At 43.7% G+C, this 17,388-nt stretch overlaps 1 protein-coding gene, 1 long non-coding RNA gene and 1 other non-coding gene across 7 annotated transcripts in view; 1 reads left to right on the top strand and 2 right to left on the bottom strand.

The window, feature by feature from the left end:
* Nucleotides 1–2,262: 2,262 nt before the first annotated feature.
* Nucleotides 2,263–2,336, bottom strand: TRNAI-AAU (transfer RNA isoleucine (anticodon AAU)). The gene has a single exon. It is a non-coding gene; the product is annotated as a tRNA-Ile (tRNA).
* Nucleotides 2,337–4,705: 2,369 nt separating this feature from the next.
* LOC112657392 (uncharacterized) lies at nt 4,706–12,499 on the bottom strand. 3 transcript variants are annotated; one of them, XR_007412578.1, is made up of 4 exons: nt 12,199–12,499; nt 8,887–11,819; nt 7,997–8,221; nt 4,706–5,465 (listed from the first exon to the last, which is right to left on the bottom strand). It is a non-coding gene; the product is annotated as an uncharacterized LOC112657392 (long non-coding RNA). The 3 variants fall into 3 exon arrangements; XR_007412577.1 differs by having other exon boundaries at nt 8,887–8,978; XR_003134972.3 differs by lacking the exon at nt 7,997–8,221 and having other exon boundaries at nt 8,887–8,978.
* Nucleotides 12,500–12,518: 19 nt separating this feature from the next.
* MOK (MOK protein kinase) overlaps nt 12,519–17,388 on the top strand; it is a 60,725-nt gene continuing 55,855 nt past the window's right edge. For 2 of the 3 annotated variants that reach the window (XR_003134971.3, XM_025443408.3), the window contains exon 1: nt 12,519–12,782. Coding sequence is in view for 2 of the 3 variants with exons in the window: in XM_025443408.3 (XP_025299193.3) it covers nt 12,710–12,782 (73 nt within the window). In the remaining variant the exon portion in view is untranslated. The remainder of the gene's footprint in view (nt 12,783–17,388) is intronic. The other variant, XM_025443409.3, reaches the window with a different exon arrangement.

Below are 17,388 nucleotides of genomic sequence, written 5' to 3'. Positions count from 1 at the left end.
TGGTTTTTTTGAGCCTGTCTGGGGAGAGGAGGGAGACTTTTCCTCTATGCTTTTAGGTTCAGTCTTTAGAGAGTCCGTGAGTTAAAGCGACAAAAGACAGATTAACAAGAGAAAAAACAAAATTTAATCATGCATTTTTATTCATGTACCTATGGAGTTCACAGAAAAATGTGACTCTAAGGGGCAGTTAGAACGTGGGGTCTATATACAATCTTAATAGGGGAAGGGCACTTATGGGGAAACAGATACCTTTTAGGAAAGATAAATGGCCCTTTACCAGAGTAGGTGGGAGATGGGACAGTTTTATGACAATGCCTGTGAAGATATGATGGCAACTTCTCTCCAGTGACAAGAGACCATTTTTCCTGATTGCTCTCAGGGAAGGAGATTTATGACAATTGGATTCTTTTGAATAATTTGAGAAGCCTCTACTTTTATTTATTTATTTTTTATTTTTTTAATTTTTTTGAGAAGCCTCTACCTTTAAGCAGATAAGACTTTTCAGGAATTCATATGGCATCTGCTGAAAATAATTTTTATACCAGGCGGGTGTATTCTGGACACCCCCCCCCACCGCAGGCCTGCTTAGGACACTGTGCAGCTTCTGAGGGCAGCCTTCACAGCTAGCTCCTCCTCTGCTGGGTCTAACAAGGTGCCTGGCATGTATATCCAAGACATGACATCCAAAGTATCGATACTCGCTGTCAGCAGCCCCAGGTTCGCCTTCTAAGTGTTCATTAGAACAAGGGTCCCATCCCTGGCAGTCAATGAGCACTTTTACTCCACACTGAGCACTTGCCAAGGCCTCGGGTCCTCTGGTCTGTAGCTTTGAGCTATTACCGACTTCCATGAGAGCTTAACACATATTTGAGAAAAGAATGAATGGCTTAGCAGATGTTCTCCCTGTATATTTTTCAAACACGGCTAGAGCTCCTGCTAGACCCTGATATAAAATGGCATTCACTGTAAAATAACTGGTTTTCATGTTAAACTAAACATGCCTAACTGCACCTGGATTCTTGAACCGCGAGTGAGAAATCATCCAGCTGCCTTTTGACTGCAAACTGCAGGACCAAGAAGGAAAAAGATGCGAAGCCTGAGACCTCTCTGAAAAGCAAGAAAGCAGCAAGAGAAGGTTTCCAGATGCTTCCACAACCAGAAGACCTCACTGAAATCATGGCAGTCCTGCTGGTCCTTGTCTCCAGGGAGGGGCAGGATTTGCATCTCTCTCTTACTGTTCTGCTTCCCTCTTGGAGTCACGGAGTCACGAAGGGCGTGCAGCAAGAAGGCGCTCCCTAAGCACGCGCGGAATGAATGAATGAATTCCAGGCCTGGATTTTTCAAGCCTAACCACTGGCACCCAGGCATGGCACCCAGGGCCCACAGAAATTTTGCATTAGGAAGCAACCCGGGGTGGCATCCGAGAGCATCCTAAAAGAGAAAGAAAGGAAAGGAAGGAAAGGAAGAAAGGAAGAAAAGAAAAAGAAAGAAAGAAAGAAAGAAAGAAAGAAAGAAAGAAAGAAAGAAAGGAAGAAAGAAAGAAGAAAGAGAAAGAAAGAAAGAAAGAAGAAAGAAGAAAGAGAAAGAAAGAAAGAAGAAAGAAGAAAGAGAAAGAAAGAAAGAAAGAAGAAAGAGAAAGAAAGAAAGAAAGAAAGAAGAGAAAGAAAGAAAGAAAGAAAGAAAGAAAGAAAGAAAAAAGAAAGAAAGAAGGAAAGAAAGAAGAAAGAGAAAGAAAGAAAGAAAGAGAAAGAAGGAAGGAAAGAAAAGAAAAGAAAGAAAAGAAAAGAAAAGAAAAGAAAAGAAAGAAAGAAAGAAGAGAAAGAAAGAAAGAAGGAAAGAAGAAAGAAAGAAAGAAAGAGAAAGAAGGAAGGAAAGAAAAAAGAAAGAAAAGAAAAGAAAAGAAAAGAAAAGAAAAGAAAAGAAAAGAAAAGAAAGAAAGAAAAGAAAAGAAAGAAAAGAAAAGAAAAGAAAAGAAAGAAAGAAAAGAAAAGAAAGAAAAAGAGGAAGAAAAGACCCAGCTGGCAGCTGCAAGGTGTGCACAGCGAGCGTGCGGGGATTTGGAGGGAGCAACGCGCGCGGGATCCTGACCCTTCTGCCCCCTGGCTGCGCGCGCCAACTTCGGGGTCGAGTCCGGAACGCTTCTGCGGCTCGCAGCCCTCGAAAAGCATATTAAGAAACAAAAATTGGCAAGTAAAATAAAAAATTTTAAGTTGTAAAGTGAATTGAAAACGGGAAGCAAAGGGAAAAAGGAAGCTGCTCCCGTGGCCCGTACGGGGATCGAACCCGCGACCTTGGCGTTATTAGCACCACGCTCTAACCAACTGAGCTAACCGGCCACCCGGTGGCGGGGGCGCTTCCGCGGACCTTACAAGGCTTCCCCGCCCGCGCGCCCTGCGCCTCCCCGGGCCGTGCAGCTGCCGTCATCCCGCCGCCGTCCCCATTGGCCAGAGGAAAACCCCGAGGCCCTTTAAAGAGAAGGCAGGTGGCTTCTCACTGCGAGTCGGAGGCTTTCACCGGGGAGTGCAAATTATACCCGGGAGGCTGGCTCGGGAGCAGCATTTTCAAACCTTGCGAATGGATGCTATTTTGATTTATCTCTGAGAATCCTTCCAGCTCGGGAACCTCGTGTACCAACGGCCGCTGGGGTCTTCCCTGACAATGTTTTTTCACAGCGCAGGTGTATTTAAAATATATATTTGGCATCCAATTCAACCCCGTTAAAAAGAATGTAGCTTTTTTATCCCTTTTTTTTGTACTTAATACTCTATCCTTATATTCCTATGCAATTGCAAATGTCATTTTGTTTTTTATTTTTATTTTTTTGCAAATGTCATTTTATTTTATTTTATTTTATTTTACAAATGTCATTTTAAATGGCTCGTCGGTGTTTCCTCGAGTGGGTAAGCCACAGTCCTCACCCACCCACCCTTTATTAAAAATGTCTGGAAAATGTTTTCATTTTGCCCTCTCTTGTTAACTAGCACTTGAATAAATCATAAAATAGCTGCTGGGTGGGCAACCTACAGTACCCAATTCAAAGGGATAATGTTTGTTTGGAAAAAAAAAAGAGTAAAAAATATGCTGGGAAGACAAAACTTGATTCCTCCATCTGCAGGTCCCAAGGCCTTTCCGACTCTGAGGCTCTGATATCCTGTGCTGCGGTGGCAAATGCTCCAGGGGTAGGAGAAGGGAGCCCCAGCTTTTCACACTGTCCATCCCTCTGGTCTGACTCCTCAAAACAAAACGGTGGGTGTAGATCAGGGTCTCTGGTTGCAAACAGCAGAAGCCCCGTCTAGCTGATCTTAACAGATTACTGAAGGGAGGTTAGGAAGCTCACCCCACCACCAGGAAGGCTGTTGAATCAGGGTTAGTCAACACATACTCATTAAGTCTGACAGTGTCCTAACCCCAGGGAATCAGCTGTGAATAAAACAGACCTGACCCTGTCCTCATGGAGCCCAGAGTTTAGCAAACACAGGTGTTAGTGAGTGTGAGTGGAGGCATGTTGGTAAACGGTGCTGGGGGTGAAGGGTCGGGCAGGTTTTTGAAGACTGAGACACTTGGCCGTGTTTTGAAGGACAAGAATGCATAAGTGTAGGCCAAAACAGGTAGAGCCCTCTGGGCAAAGGGAACTGCCTGTGACGGCTGACATCCTGTCCATTTTGCTTTTGGTTAAATGTCCAGAGCCTGGTGCACTATATGGAATAGAAAGCATTTAATAAACAGGAGTTAGGGGTGCCTGGCTGGCTCAGTCAGTAAAGCAAATTACTCTTAGATCTTGAGGTCAAGAGTTTGAGCCCCATGTTGAGGGGTGGGGTAGGTTGTACTTAAAATAATAAACGGGAATCATATGGACAAATGAACTAATTGCAAAATCGCATTTTAAAACCAGTCAGATCAAATAATTTCTCTGTTCAAACCCTCGCTCCCTTCTCTGGTCCAGCCCTGATGTTTGCCAGATGTAGCAAATAACTTTGTATATGTCCCGTGCGGTATTTGGAACAAAACCAGTATTAGTTTACCTGAAGTTCACCTTTAACTGGGCTTCCTGTACCTACCTGGCAACCCGACACCCAAAGCGACACCCATTTGAAAGACACGCACCCCAACCTGCTCCTTTCCCCCTGCCTCCCTCCTGGACCTTGCTCATCACCCCATGCTCCTGCCTTGGGGCTCCTGCACTTTTTCTGCTCCCTCTTCCTGGACCTGCTTCCCCCCGGCACTGCCAAGGCGCCCTCCCTCAGGTCCTTATGTCTTTGCCTAAATGTCACATGTTCAGGGAGGCTTCCCTGACCACCCCCCGCACTCAGAATCCTTGCTTTTCCTGCTGTCTGGTCCAGAGCTTGCTTATTTCGTCACTGCAGGAGGGCAGCAACCTGTATTTTGCATCCGCAGCACCTGCAAGTGACTGGCACATAGGAGATGTGAGCCAGGTTCGTCGAGCCTCAGTGGACAGATCAGCCCTCAGAGGTCTGGCCCTGGCACAAACAGGCCGACTCGCAGGCTCGCTTCCTGAGAGGGCGGCCGGGATCACCTGGCAGGTGGGCAGGTGGGCCCAGGCCGCCCAGAGGCCCGCCCGCGGAGAGCGGACGCAGTGCCCTCGCGCAGACGCTAGGGGGCAGCCGAGCCCCACGCTGCGCACCTGGGGCCGGGGCTCCTGCAGCTGCTCCCGCCAGTTCTCGCCCCATCTCACGGTGTCCTCATTTTCATTCTCCGAGTTAGGAAAACCCAAACCCGTACATGATCCGCACCAAATGGTGCAGAGTTATTATTCAGGGTTTTACATGTCTGGGGAGAGGGGTCCTTTTGTGCAGGCAGCTACCTTGCATTTTCAATGGACCCTTTGCCTTAACCTACTTGCAAAATCTGTCATTCTGTTTAAACATTGGGAGCTTCAGTATGATAATAAAGGTATGCTGTATGCGTTCCCCAGGGCTGCCTTCAACCACAAACTGGGGGACCTCAGAGAAATGTATTCTCTCAGTTTTGGAAGCCAGAAGTCCAAGACCAAGGTGTCCTCAGGGTGGGCTGGCTCTGAGGGCTCCCTGCCAGCTTCTGGTGGTCTGCCCACAGTCTTTGGTGTTCCTGTGCTCCTGGAAGCCGCTCTTGTGGCCTCCATCGTCGTGTTCATGGATGCCAAGTTCTCAGAACAGTGCCTGGCACAAAATAGGTGTTCGATACATATTTGTTGAGTTGGTGTTAAATTCAGTGTGTGTTAAATTCAATTCAGGAAAATGTTCTTCCACTCTGGCAACATTTCCGAGGAAGAATGTTTCCGAGGGAGATTTGATATTCTCCTCTTTTTCTGGAACACCATTCTTCAGAGGCCAAAACTTTGGGGTTGAATCTCTGATTTTTGTTCTCTCTTCTTTGGTCCAGGCCTATGCCTATTGTCTATTTCCGGAACAATTTCCTTGAACTATCTTCCAACCTTCTCTTTATATTTTGTGTTTTGACTTGGAACCCTGAGGCACACAGACAAGGAGAGAGCAAAACACTTTGAATGTTGAAACTGAATTCTTGCCAATTGATTTGCAGGGGGAAAAAAAAGGAAAGAAATGGGAGGGGGTGGAGCAGAAATGAAATGCTTCATTGTACAGTATGTGCTATGTCAAAGCTGTTAGACAACATGAAAGAAAAATAGACAAATAGAAGGATTTTTCAGATGTTGCTTCTGATTTGCTACAACAAATCGGTGGGTTCTAGAGACTTTTAAAAAGTGTCCTTCCGACGTTGCATAGGTGGCTCAGGTCGTTAAGTGTTGGACTCTTGATTTTTGGTTTAGATCACGATTTCAAGGTCATGAGATTGAGCCCCGTGTGGAGCCCTGTGACAGATTCAGCAGTCAACGAAGAGTTGGCTGGTTATTCTCTCTCTCCCTCTGCTCCTCCTTGCATTTATGCTGCCTATCTCTCCCTAAAGTAAAATCTTTTTCTTTAGATTTTATTTATTTATTCATGAGAGACACGCAGAGAGAGGCAGAGACATAGGCAGAGGGAGAAGTAGGCTTCCTGTGGGGGGCCTGATGTGGGACTTGATCCCAGGACTTAGTCTGAGGGCCCTGCCTCCTGAGTCGAAGGCAGATGCTCAACCACTGAGCCACCCAGGAGCCCCTAAGTAAAATCTTTATTAAAAAAATTTTTTGGGGATCCCTGGGTGGCGCAGCGGTTTGTCGCCTGCCTCTGGCCCAGGGCGCAATCCTGGAGACCCGGGATCGAATCCCACGTCGGGCTCCCGGTGCATGGAGCCTGCTTCTCCCTCTGCCTGTGTCTCTGCCTCTCTCTCTCTCTCTCTCTGTGTGTGACTATCATAAATAAATAAAAATTAAAAAAAAAAATTTTGTCCTTCCTGGGGCACCTGGCTGATTCAGTGGGTGAAGCATGAGACTCTTGATCTCAGGATTGTGAGTTTGAAATGCATTTTGAATGTGGGATTACTCAAAAATACACTCATTTTTTAAAACTTATTTATTTATTTATTTATTTGACAGAGAGAATGAGCAGGGGAAGTGGCAGGCAGAGGGAGAGGGAGAAGCAGGGTCCCTGCTGAGCAGGGAGCCTGATGTGGGGCTTGATTCCATGACCCCAGGATCATGACCCAAGCCGTAGGCAGACACTTAACTGAGCCACCCAGGTGCCCTCAAAAATAGAATCTTAAAACAAATTAATTTTAAAAAGTGTCTCCCTTAAAGCATGTACATTGATTGCAAAGCTTTTACAAAGGTCTCTTTTAGATGTAAGAGAGCCTCAGAAGCACAGGGAGTTGGATGTTGCAGACTTGGGTCTGAGCCCAGGATGGTCACTAGCGAGACCCTCTCTGGGTCTCCAACAACAGGCCACATGGCTTCTACAACCTGTCAGTTGGCCTGTTTAATTCTTCCCTATCAAGGGTTAAAGTTTGTCCTGGATGCTCAATAGTCATTGAAAATCAGGCCTGCCCTTCTCAGGAAGGAGTAACAGCAGGTGACAGTTGATGAGGCCTCTTGATTTGTCAACAACATTTTTTGAGCATCTGGGCAAAAATCAAGCAGTTTTGTTTAGTGCGTCACAGACATCTAATTTAATCTGCACTACCACTGTTTGGAGTGGATATTTTTATCCCCATTTTACAGAAGTGAGGAGATTGGTCCTGTGATTTGGCTGGGGTCACCTGGTGTGATTCTATCACTTTAACAGCTGAATTTTAATTCTTTCTATCCTCCTCTTAAGAAATGTTTCCTTAAACTTTATATCTGTTGTTATGAATGCCTTTTTCTGAGAGATGTGCTCTCTTAGTCTGAAATTTACCTATTTTTGCATCCACGTTACACATTACACTGTGATCTCATTTATAGTGCTTGGTTAGCTACTTTTATTTATTCATGTTAATTTAAATGGCTAATGCTTTTCTTGGTCCTCTTTATCTCACAGCTTTGCTAGCTTAGTTTCCTCTGAGATATGTTTATTCTAAAATGAATTTGTTAAAAAAATAATAAAAATAAAATGAATTTGTTTTCTATTACTTTTAGGTTGATTTGGATGTGCGTGCCCACCTTACCAGTGTTACCACATTTGAAATTTCTGTCATCTCTAATTTTTCTTTCTAACTTCTGCCTATTTCCTGGTTGGAACACTTATTAAGATGCTCAACAGAAGTAAACATATCTGCTAAGCATGCCTTGTGGCTAAATCTCTTGACATTGGAAAATAGGGAAAAGTTATGCTAGGATTCAGGAGGAACTGAGGAACAGTTTTAGAATGAACCAAAAAGCTCAAGTGGCTGTAGTTAGGTAGGTATTCAAGCAATTTCAAGAGTGGAGCTCTCACGTGTTGGATGGTTCCATTTCACAAGCATTTTTTTTAAAGATTTATTTATTTATCTTAGAGAGAGAGAGCGGGGGGGGGGGGGGGGGGGGAGGGCATACTCCGAGCTAAGCACAGAGCCTGACATGGGGCTCAGTCTCATGACCCTGAGATCATGACCTGAGCTGAAACCAAGAGTCGGTCACTTAACTCACCCAGGTGCCCCTCACAAACGTCTCTGGAGCACGGCCTCTAGCCTGGCTGCTGTCTGTGTGGTCACTGTGTGCTGGACAGGCAAAGGGCTCACAGCTTATTGTTTCTTGTCTGTCAATTCTTCTTCTTGTCTTTTAGGGCATGAGTGGTCCAGGGGAGCAGGTGACCAGACCAAACAGCCACAACCCGAGAAAGCTGACGTGCCTGTGTGATGTTTGAGAGTGTCTCTGTAGGGAGACACAGTTCCATAAATTGCTTTTTCTTCCTGGAGTAGCATTTCCTAGTCTGTTTAGAATTAAATAAAGAATGAGAAATTATCTAGGCCAGTGGTTCTCAAAAATATGGTCACTGGTGCAGCAGCAGGATCACGTTGGATTCTGTTAGAGGTGCAAATTATCAAGCCCCATCCCAGAATTACAGACACAGCTACTTTCGGGTGGGGCATGGCAATTGAGGTTCAACAGATCACAATCACCTGCAGGCAGGTGATTCTGTGCTGCTAAAGCTTCAGAACCAAGGCTCTAGGCCAAATCTTTCAATTCCCCTTTTTGTAAACTTCCTGCTGAGGTCCCCCATTTGTATCCTTTGATCTTCCATTCTGGAAGCTCTTTTCCTCTCTCTCCCAGGGCCTTGGGGTACCAGATGCACACTGCATGCCAGGAGGATGGGCTGGACCACCTGGTGAGGGCTGAAGTCCAGCAGTCCCTGCTTGCCTACATAAAGCCCAGAGGCTGCGTGTACCCACGATGGGCAACGCACTCCTCTGCAGAATTGCGATCAACCTGGTCTTTACAGTTTCACTCCTGAAGCCCACAGTGAACTTGACCATAGTAAAAATGAGCAGAAAATCCCTCAGCCCATGAAAGTCCGAAACAATGGGGGTGGAGCTCACCTGCCAAATGCAGATACTCAATGACTATCCAGGAACGCCCTCTGCCTGCAGGGGAGATAAAAGACAGTTTGGCAGCCCAAGGAGCTTAGAACCTAAGGGGGTAGAAGAAACACATGAAAGAGACAGCAAGAGAAAGATAAATGTGACAAAGTCCCCAAATAAGGGGAAAGACCACAAGGAGAGAAGAAGGGAGAGATCAAATCTCAGGAGTCTGTAGAGATTAGATATGGCTCTTCAGAGACAACAAAGATAGCACCATCAACAATAATAATACCAGCAATGTGGGGCTTTTTCAATTTATTTTAAGATAAAATTCGCATATTATTCTTAACCATTTAATATGTACCATTCGGTAATTATTGGTAGACTTACAAAGTTGTGCAACCACCGCTGTAACCTAATTCCAGAACATTGTCATCACCATAAAAAGAAACCCTGTCCTCAGGATTTCTCACTCCTCCTTCTCCCCACCCCCACTCCATCAGCTCCTCCCAACCACTAATCCACTTTGTGTCTTTATGGATTTGCCCATTCTGGACATTTCCAATAAATGGAATCATACTGTACATATGTGGCTTTTAGTGTCTGGCTTCTTTCACTTAACACCATGTTTCTGAGACTGCTTAATGGGTACAGGGCTCCCTTCTGGAGTAACAGAACTATTTTGGAACAAAATAGAGATCATGGTTGCACAACACTGTGAATGCACTAAATGTCACTTTTTTTTTATGTCACTCTTTAAAAGGGTTGATTTTATGTCAAATGATCTTGACTCAATTTTTAAAAAAGAAGTAAAAAATTTCAAAGTAGAAACTCTGGACTCGAAAGCTCCAGTTTAAGAATTTCTCCTCTGGTTACACATGAATATACAGGAAATAATGTATGTACAGGGTTGATCACTGCAGCAATGTTTGAAAGATCAGACTATTAGAAACAACCAGATGTCTATCAGTAGGGGACCAATTAAATAGGGGATGGTACGACCAGGAAACAGAATAGCCACCAAATATGTACTATAATGTAATATAACATAATACATCATATTATATCTTTTAAAAATATTTACCCTTCATTCATTTATTTACTTTTAAGATATTATTTATTTATTCATGAGAGACACAGAGAGAGAGAGAGAGAGAGAGAGGCAGAGACACAGGTAGGCTCCATGCAGGAGCCTGATGTGGGACTCAATCCCAGGACTCCAGGATCACACCCTGGGCCGAAGGCAGGGGCTAAACCGCTGAGCCACCCCAGGATCCCCATCATCATATTATATCTTATATATGATTATATATTAAATATAACAGTGAAAACATTAAAATATCCATTTTATACAATAATTTAATACATTTATTTAAATTATAATTTACAGTAACTAAAACAAATACATGTTAAATATATTAAAAACATTATTTGAGGAAGAAAAAATAACTTTCTAAACCAAAATGACTTTGGGCAGAAAGATGTAAGAGGAAGATGGGATGGGCACACGGTTGGGTCTAAAGATTTCAGGTGGAGGGAGACTGTATATGGGGTAAGAAATGGGGATTTATCCTGTAAATGACAGGCAGTCATGGAGACTTGGTCACCCTGGGGCTGGAAGGAGGAGGCTGGGAGCAGCAAGAAGCAGGGTAGGTAGAAAAAGGAGGAGTGTGCAGGAAGCTGAGGTGTCTTGAGGAGACAGGGAGGAAGGAAGTGTTGAGGGTAGAGTGCACCTGGGCAGGCGTTTTTGTTTCCTGCCAAGATGAGATCCAGAGGGTAGGGGACATGTGAGAGAGGCTGACAGCATTGGGAGTGTTCAGGTCTCATTTCCAGGGGCTCCGAGAGGAGAAAGCTTCCAGTTTTCCAGAGGAGAAGAACATGTCCTCAAGGAAGGACAAGAGAGAACGATTGAGAAGCATAAAGAAATTAAAAATTGCACGTTGTTATGTTTTTATCTTTTCCTGAATCTTATTAGATATCCTTTGTCCATGCAAGTGTGGGGGGAAGGGAATTCTTTTTTTTTTTTAATTTTTATTTATTTATGATAGTCACAGAGAGAGAGAGAGGCGCAGAGACACAGGCAGAGGGAGAAGCAGGCTCCATGCACCAGGAGCCCGATGTGGGATTCGATCCGGGTCTCCAGGATCGCGCCCTGGGCCAAAGGCAGGCGCCAAACCGCTGCGCCACCCAGGGATCCCTGGGAAGGGAATTCTTATATGGATCTCTCTGTGTGTTGGCACAGAGTTTTTGGAAAATGATTTCACATAGGTCCACATTTAAATTGTAGATGTCTTCTATCAGTTCTAGCAGAAACACTTTGTACTCAAAGATATGCACAAGGATATTTTCTGAAGTATTGTTGGTAATAGTAAAAACAGGAAACATTAATAGGGAAATGGTTAAAAAAAAAAAACGAGCATATCCAAACTGCAGAATATTGTGCAACAGTTAGAAAACTTAGGGTAGCGCTCCATGTGCTAATATTAAAAGATGACTACGACTTGTTAGGTGAAAAAAAAGCAAATAATAGAATACCTATGATTTTCAATTATAGGGAAAGTCTGCAAATTCATGCACAGAAATTCTGAAAAGATGCCACTCAACTGTGGCCAGTGGTTAATTCTGGGGAGGATGGGGATTGAGAAGAATGGAAGTGCTTCAAAGGAATTATTTAAAATTTTACTTGATTAATGTACTTTGATTTTTTTTTTTTTACAGTGGATCTATTTTGCTTCTTGAATTTCAAAAATTACTTGGAAAACATAGGGAGAGTTGACTTTACGGAGTAGTTGTGGGAATGAAAAAAGCAAATGCATGACAGTGAGCTTCATAGAACGCTACACCGATAGAGAGTTGTTGCTTGTAGTGCATAGTGGGCTCCTTGAAGGCTGGCACTCTTGGCTTATCACTCCACCTGTACAGATTCACATACTCGTTCCTTCAATTTCTCACTGGAGTAGAAGTTTCAAGAAGTCAGGGCCTTGTCCGCACTACTCACCCTTATTTTCCCCAAACCCGCGACAGTGCCTGAGGTCAATACATGTTTGTTAAATTAAAAGCAAAACCTGGGACGCCCGGGTGGCTCAGCGGATGAGCACCTGCCCCTGGCTCAGGGCGTGATCCGCGGTCTCAGGACCGAGTCCCACATCAGGCTCCCTGCTTGGAGCCTGCTTCTCCCTCTGCCTACGTCTCTGCCTCTCTCTCTCTGTGTCTTTCATGAATAAATAAATAAAATCTTAAAAAAAAAAAAAAAGACAAATTACAAAATCAACCTCTGGATACCAGACTAGTTAGAAGCCACTGCAGGATGAGATTGCAAAGAACAGGTACCCGCTAGTTAGAAGATGCTCAACTGCAGGATGAGACTGCAAAGAACAGGTACCCGGTGACAGTCATTTAGTGCGTCCCCAGCGCAGCTAAAGCCGGACTATCGTTCTAGCATTAGGTCTCAAGTGGCCAAATTCTCAGGCAGGATGGGAATAGCGATCCCAGAGGTCGCCGCCTACACTTTTCGAAGGCCGGGAATCGCTCGCTCGCGTAGAGCGGCTGGGGAGGTTGCTTAGCAACCGGGCTACGGAGGCGGGCCGCACTGCGCACGCGTACACGTAGGCCCGGCGGATGCGGACGTGGCGTGCTGCGCACGCGCGGGCGGCCGCTCCGGGGCGCGACGGTTGCTAGGGCGACAGGGATACAACATGGCGGCCGGATCCTAACGCTTCCTGTCCGGGGTTAGGGACCCTGCCTTAGAGGAGTGGAAGTCAGGGTCAGGGGGTCGTCCTTTCTGCCCCTTTCTTCTCGGTCCAGTTTCGGCGAGGGCTTGTCGTCGGCTTCCGCCTCCAGGATGAAGAGTGAGCGAGGCCGGGAGGGGCTGGAGGGGCCGAGGCGGCCGCTGGGCGATTCCGGGGCCGCGGCGGGTAGGGACCCCGCGCCTCCCTGGGTGGTCGGAGCCGCTGGCGGCCCCCGGGCTCGGGGCGGGCGGGGCGGGGGCGGCGGGGGCTCAGCGACTCCCCAGGCCCCGCCCCCCCATATTTCAGGGCGAGGTTTTGTTAGGAGTCTGGGGGGTCTTGTTTTAAAATGCTGGTTTTTGAGGCTCAGATTCTTGAACATTGGGCAGGTTGCTGTGTGCCTTCCTGCCTTTTCGTGACATCGGTTTAGGGAACAATTGGGAGGAGAGCTGGGCTATTTTTTTGTTTGTTTTTAATTTTTAATTAATTAATTAATTTTATTTATTTTTATTTTTTATTTTTGGATCAAGCAGTAGTGTTTTTAGGGCTTTTTAATAGGGATTTTGAGACAACCTTTTGGTGAAATGAGTGTTAATTGTGAAGTTGGGAAAGGAGATGGTCGTCCTGGAAAATGTGACGGGTAAAAAAATTTACCTGTGCTTGGGTTTGTGGATTATGGGCCCTTCAAATGCAACCAACTAGAGTGGGCTTTTTTTTTTCCCCTCCCCCTGTGAAAAGATTAATTTCGATTAGATACAGTTACAGGGTACAATTTGCATTGTACCCTAAACGTTAATTGGTAATTGATTATGGCATGTTGTGGAAGAAAGATATGTTAAAAAAAAAGAATTAATTCATCTCATTTGCCCTTTGCAAGACATTCTTATTTTATTTTTTTCTTTAAAGATTGTATTTATTTATTCATGAGAGACACCCACACACACAGAGGCAGAGACACAGGCAGAGGGAGAAGCAGGCTCCATGCAGGGAGCCCAGCCCGATGCCCACTCGATCCTGGGTCTCCGGGATCACACCCTGGGCTGAAGGCAGACGCTCAACCACTGAGCCACCGAGGCACCCCAAAATACAATATTTTAAAAATAAATAAAAATAAAAGGGGGGGATAGATGTACATTTATATATTTTTTCATATATAGAGATAGATACACATTTATAAATACAGATATATAGAGACATAAAAGAAACTAAAAGAGCAGTTGCCTCTAGGAAAGGAGCAGGGTCTAAGAGGCAAAGGTGAATAAAGGGAATGACCAAATGATCAGACCTAACTTCAACAAAACTGAGACACCCTGACATCAGGCTCTCTAGATGGGACACACTGACAGGCACATAACATCACCTCCGACGTATTTCTTGATGAAAAGATTTAATCTAAAACTAATCATGAGAAAACGATCAGACAAATCCAAATTGAAGGACATTCTGCAAAACATAAGGCCTGAATTCTTTGAAAAGTCAAAGGCACAGAAGGCAGGAAACTGCCAAATTAAAGGAGGCCAAAGAGATATGACAACAAAATGCCCTTTGTGGTTTTTGATAGGATCCTGGGAAAAATAAAAACACCTATAATGGATGTTACTGGGGTAACTGGAAAAATCTGAAATATAGGCTGCATTCTGAATAACAGCACTATGCCAACACATTACCTGTATTGTGATGATGTAGGAGAGCGTCCTTTTTTGTAGCAGATACTTGCTGAATTATTAGTGGTGTAAGATACTGATGTCTACCACCAACTCTCAAAAGATTCAGTGAAAATACTGTACGTAATTTAGAGAGCGCAAGTGAGCAAGCACACAAAAGGCAAAATGGTGCCTCTAAGTGGAAGGTTTATAAATATTCAATGAATTCTTGCAACTTTCATGTAGATTCAAAAAATTTCAAAATACAGTGTTGAAAAAAGGAACACAGTGAAAAAAATGTGTACATAAGTTCACACTATAAAAGCATAAAGCCTTTTGTAGGCCTTGTATTCTAATTACAGCTTTGGGTGCATTAATGGAAAAGATAATCATGTAAACAATATCTACCAAAAGAAAATAAGAATGTCAGGGGCGCCTGGGTGGCTCAGTGGTTGAGCATCTGCCTTTGGCTCAGGTCGGGAATGCTGGGTTATCATGTTGGGCTTTATCTTCTACGTGTATTTTCTACGTGTATTTTCTATTTTGTTTTCTAGACAATGCCTAAGTGTTTAGGAATGTATTGATCATTGATCGCCTTCTCCTTTTTGTTTTGCATTGTTGGCGGTGTAGGGAGGAGGGAGAAACACAGTGAGTGACATTGTTAGGAGCATGGGCTTTAGAACCAGGCAGACATGGCAGTCTCTCCTGCAGGTTACTGACCTTTCTTAAACGGATTTTCTTCATTGTTCTAACAAATCACCACAATTTAGTGGCTTAAAATAACAACATCTTCATCTCTCTCTCATAGTCCAGTGTGTGGTCTGGACTCAATTAGGTGGGTCCTACTTGGAGTCTCTCATATACTCGTAGTCCTCTCAAAAGTTTCTCACTCACATGCCTGGCAAGTGATGCTGGCTGTCCCCTGGGACCGGAGCTTGGGCTGTCAGCCAGAACACTACATCTCCACATGGCTTGACCTTCCTCACAGGGTGGCATTTGGGTTCTGAGGATCAGCATTCCAGGGGTGTGAGGTAGAAGCAGCATCACCTTCTCTGATCTAGCATCTGAAATGTCATAGTGTCTCTTCCACCTTCCCCAGATTTGAGGGTAGAGAACGTAGATCCCACCTCTTGATGGAGTGGCAAAGACACACGCTAAGATGACTGTGTGGGATGGGATATCTAGAAGCTGCTGTCTTTAGAAAATAAAATCTTCCACACTCAGTTTTAAAGAGGCATAAGAGGGTTCCTGGGTGGCTCAGTTGGTTAAGCATCCAAGTCTTGATTTTGGCTCAAGTCATGATCTCAGAATTGTGAGATCCAGCCCGACACCAGACTCTGAGCTGTGCATTGTGGAGGCTGCTCAAGATTCTCTCTCTCCCTCTGCCCCTACCTCTCAAAAAATAAACAGGCATAATAATACCTATTTTATAGGATTGTTTCAAATATTAAATGAGATCAACTATGTAAAGCTCATAGCATAGCATCTGGTAAGTGGTAAATTATAAATGAATTATTATTCGCTATCCCAGTGGATAGAAGGCAGGGGTGTAAAAGGGGAAAGAATGACTGTCAGATCCTTGTTTTGAAAAAATTTACCCTTATCTAACCTAGTGGGAGTGCCAGCATTTTACTTTATGAACTTTTTAATGGATTATTCAAAATATACCTATGAAAAGAGAAAAAATCCTGCACGTTCTGAAGACATCACAGTTTCCTATTATATCACAGGGAATTTTTATTTTATTTTTTATTTTTTTGGGGGGAATTTTTAAAATTATCTGTTGTCATTGCAGAAATTTAAGCTTTGTGTCTCTCCTAAATGTATTTTTATAGAATCAAAATTGCAAGGTACCTCAGATCATCTTAATTCTCTCTCCCTAGTGCTCATCTCATCTTCTGCTTTTATAAATAGATGCATCAACTAGCAACTTTTTCTCTTTAAAACAAAGTCAGTAAAAGTAATACTGCTTTGTAATAAATTGAAACAGTGAAAGGTTTTAAGTTATTTTCAGGACTCTCCCCTACTCAACAGTCAATCCTGGTTAACATTTTCTTGGATGTGGGGCATTTGGGGGGCTCAGTCAGTTAAGCATCTGACTCCTTTTCGGCTAGGGTCATGACCTCAGGGTCATGGGATTGAGCCCCATATCAGGCTCTGTGTCCAGTGGGGAGTCTGCTGGAGATTCTCTCTCTCTCCTTCTGCCTCCCCGCCCTCCCCCCCACCTGCTTGCACACTCTTACTCTCTCTCGAATAAAATCTTAAAAAAAGAAGATATATTTTCTTAGATGCACTCCCATGAATTTTCTGTGCACATTCTGTGTGTACATGTGTGTATGTACATGTATGTAGGTGTGTGTATATATATGTATATATATACATGAATATGTATTTGTCCCTTAGACAGATACCCAAAACTAAATGGAATTCTATTAAATATGTCGTACTGTAACTTGCTAGGATGATTCTTCAATGAATATGTTTAACACATTTCTTAAGTAATTCTTCACATTTATCAGTGGCTTATATTCCTAGCAGTGGACTTCATTAAAGGGTATAAGTTAAATGAAAAAATTTTATGAGTTTATGAATAATTTTATGTCCTTTTGTTTTTTCATGATGTTTGGTAATTCAAGTCACAAATTTCTTCACTTGGTATCAAGTAATTAATTGGGTACAGCCCTCTTCATTGAAGGTTCCTGACCTTATTTTAGTAATTTGGTTTGAATTACTTCATCTCTTAAAGAGAGTGGAAATTAGAAGCTGAATCCTCTTCCTTCCAACTCTAGTTGAGAATTGTATTCCGTAATTAACCTCTGCCAATTCTTTTCATCCCTCCACTGGTGAAGCCCCCATAGCTGTTGCCTATCACCTGCCTTGATTAAGATTTAGAAGCATTACTTAAACACATATATTTGGATTTGAGCATTACAAGTGTCCCTTTTCACAAAAAGTGAATTTGACCTCCATTTTCATGCATTAAGTAAGGTTTAAATTCCACTTACACAAGACTTGATTTAATAAAAATGAATAGAATCTTAATGCAGACAGTCTCATTTACCTTCGTCTTTCTATCCTTTCATACAGCTATCTTATTAAACTCTTCTCTGTCCTTGAGTCTGGGTGGTTTGGGGGGTGGGTTTGGTGATTGT

The sequence above is a fragment of the Canis lupus genome, chromosome 8 (assembly GCF_003254725.2).
Source record: "Canis lupus dingo isolate Sandy chromosome 8, ASM325472v2, whole genome shotgun sequence".
NCBI lineage: Eukaryota > Metazoa > Chordata > Mammalia > Carnivora > Canidae > Canis > Canis lupus.
This window is presented reverse-complemented; position numbering and strand designations above follow the sequence as displayed.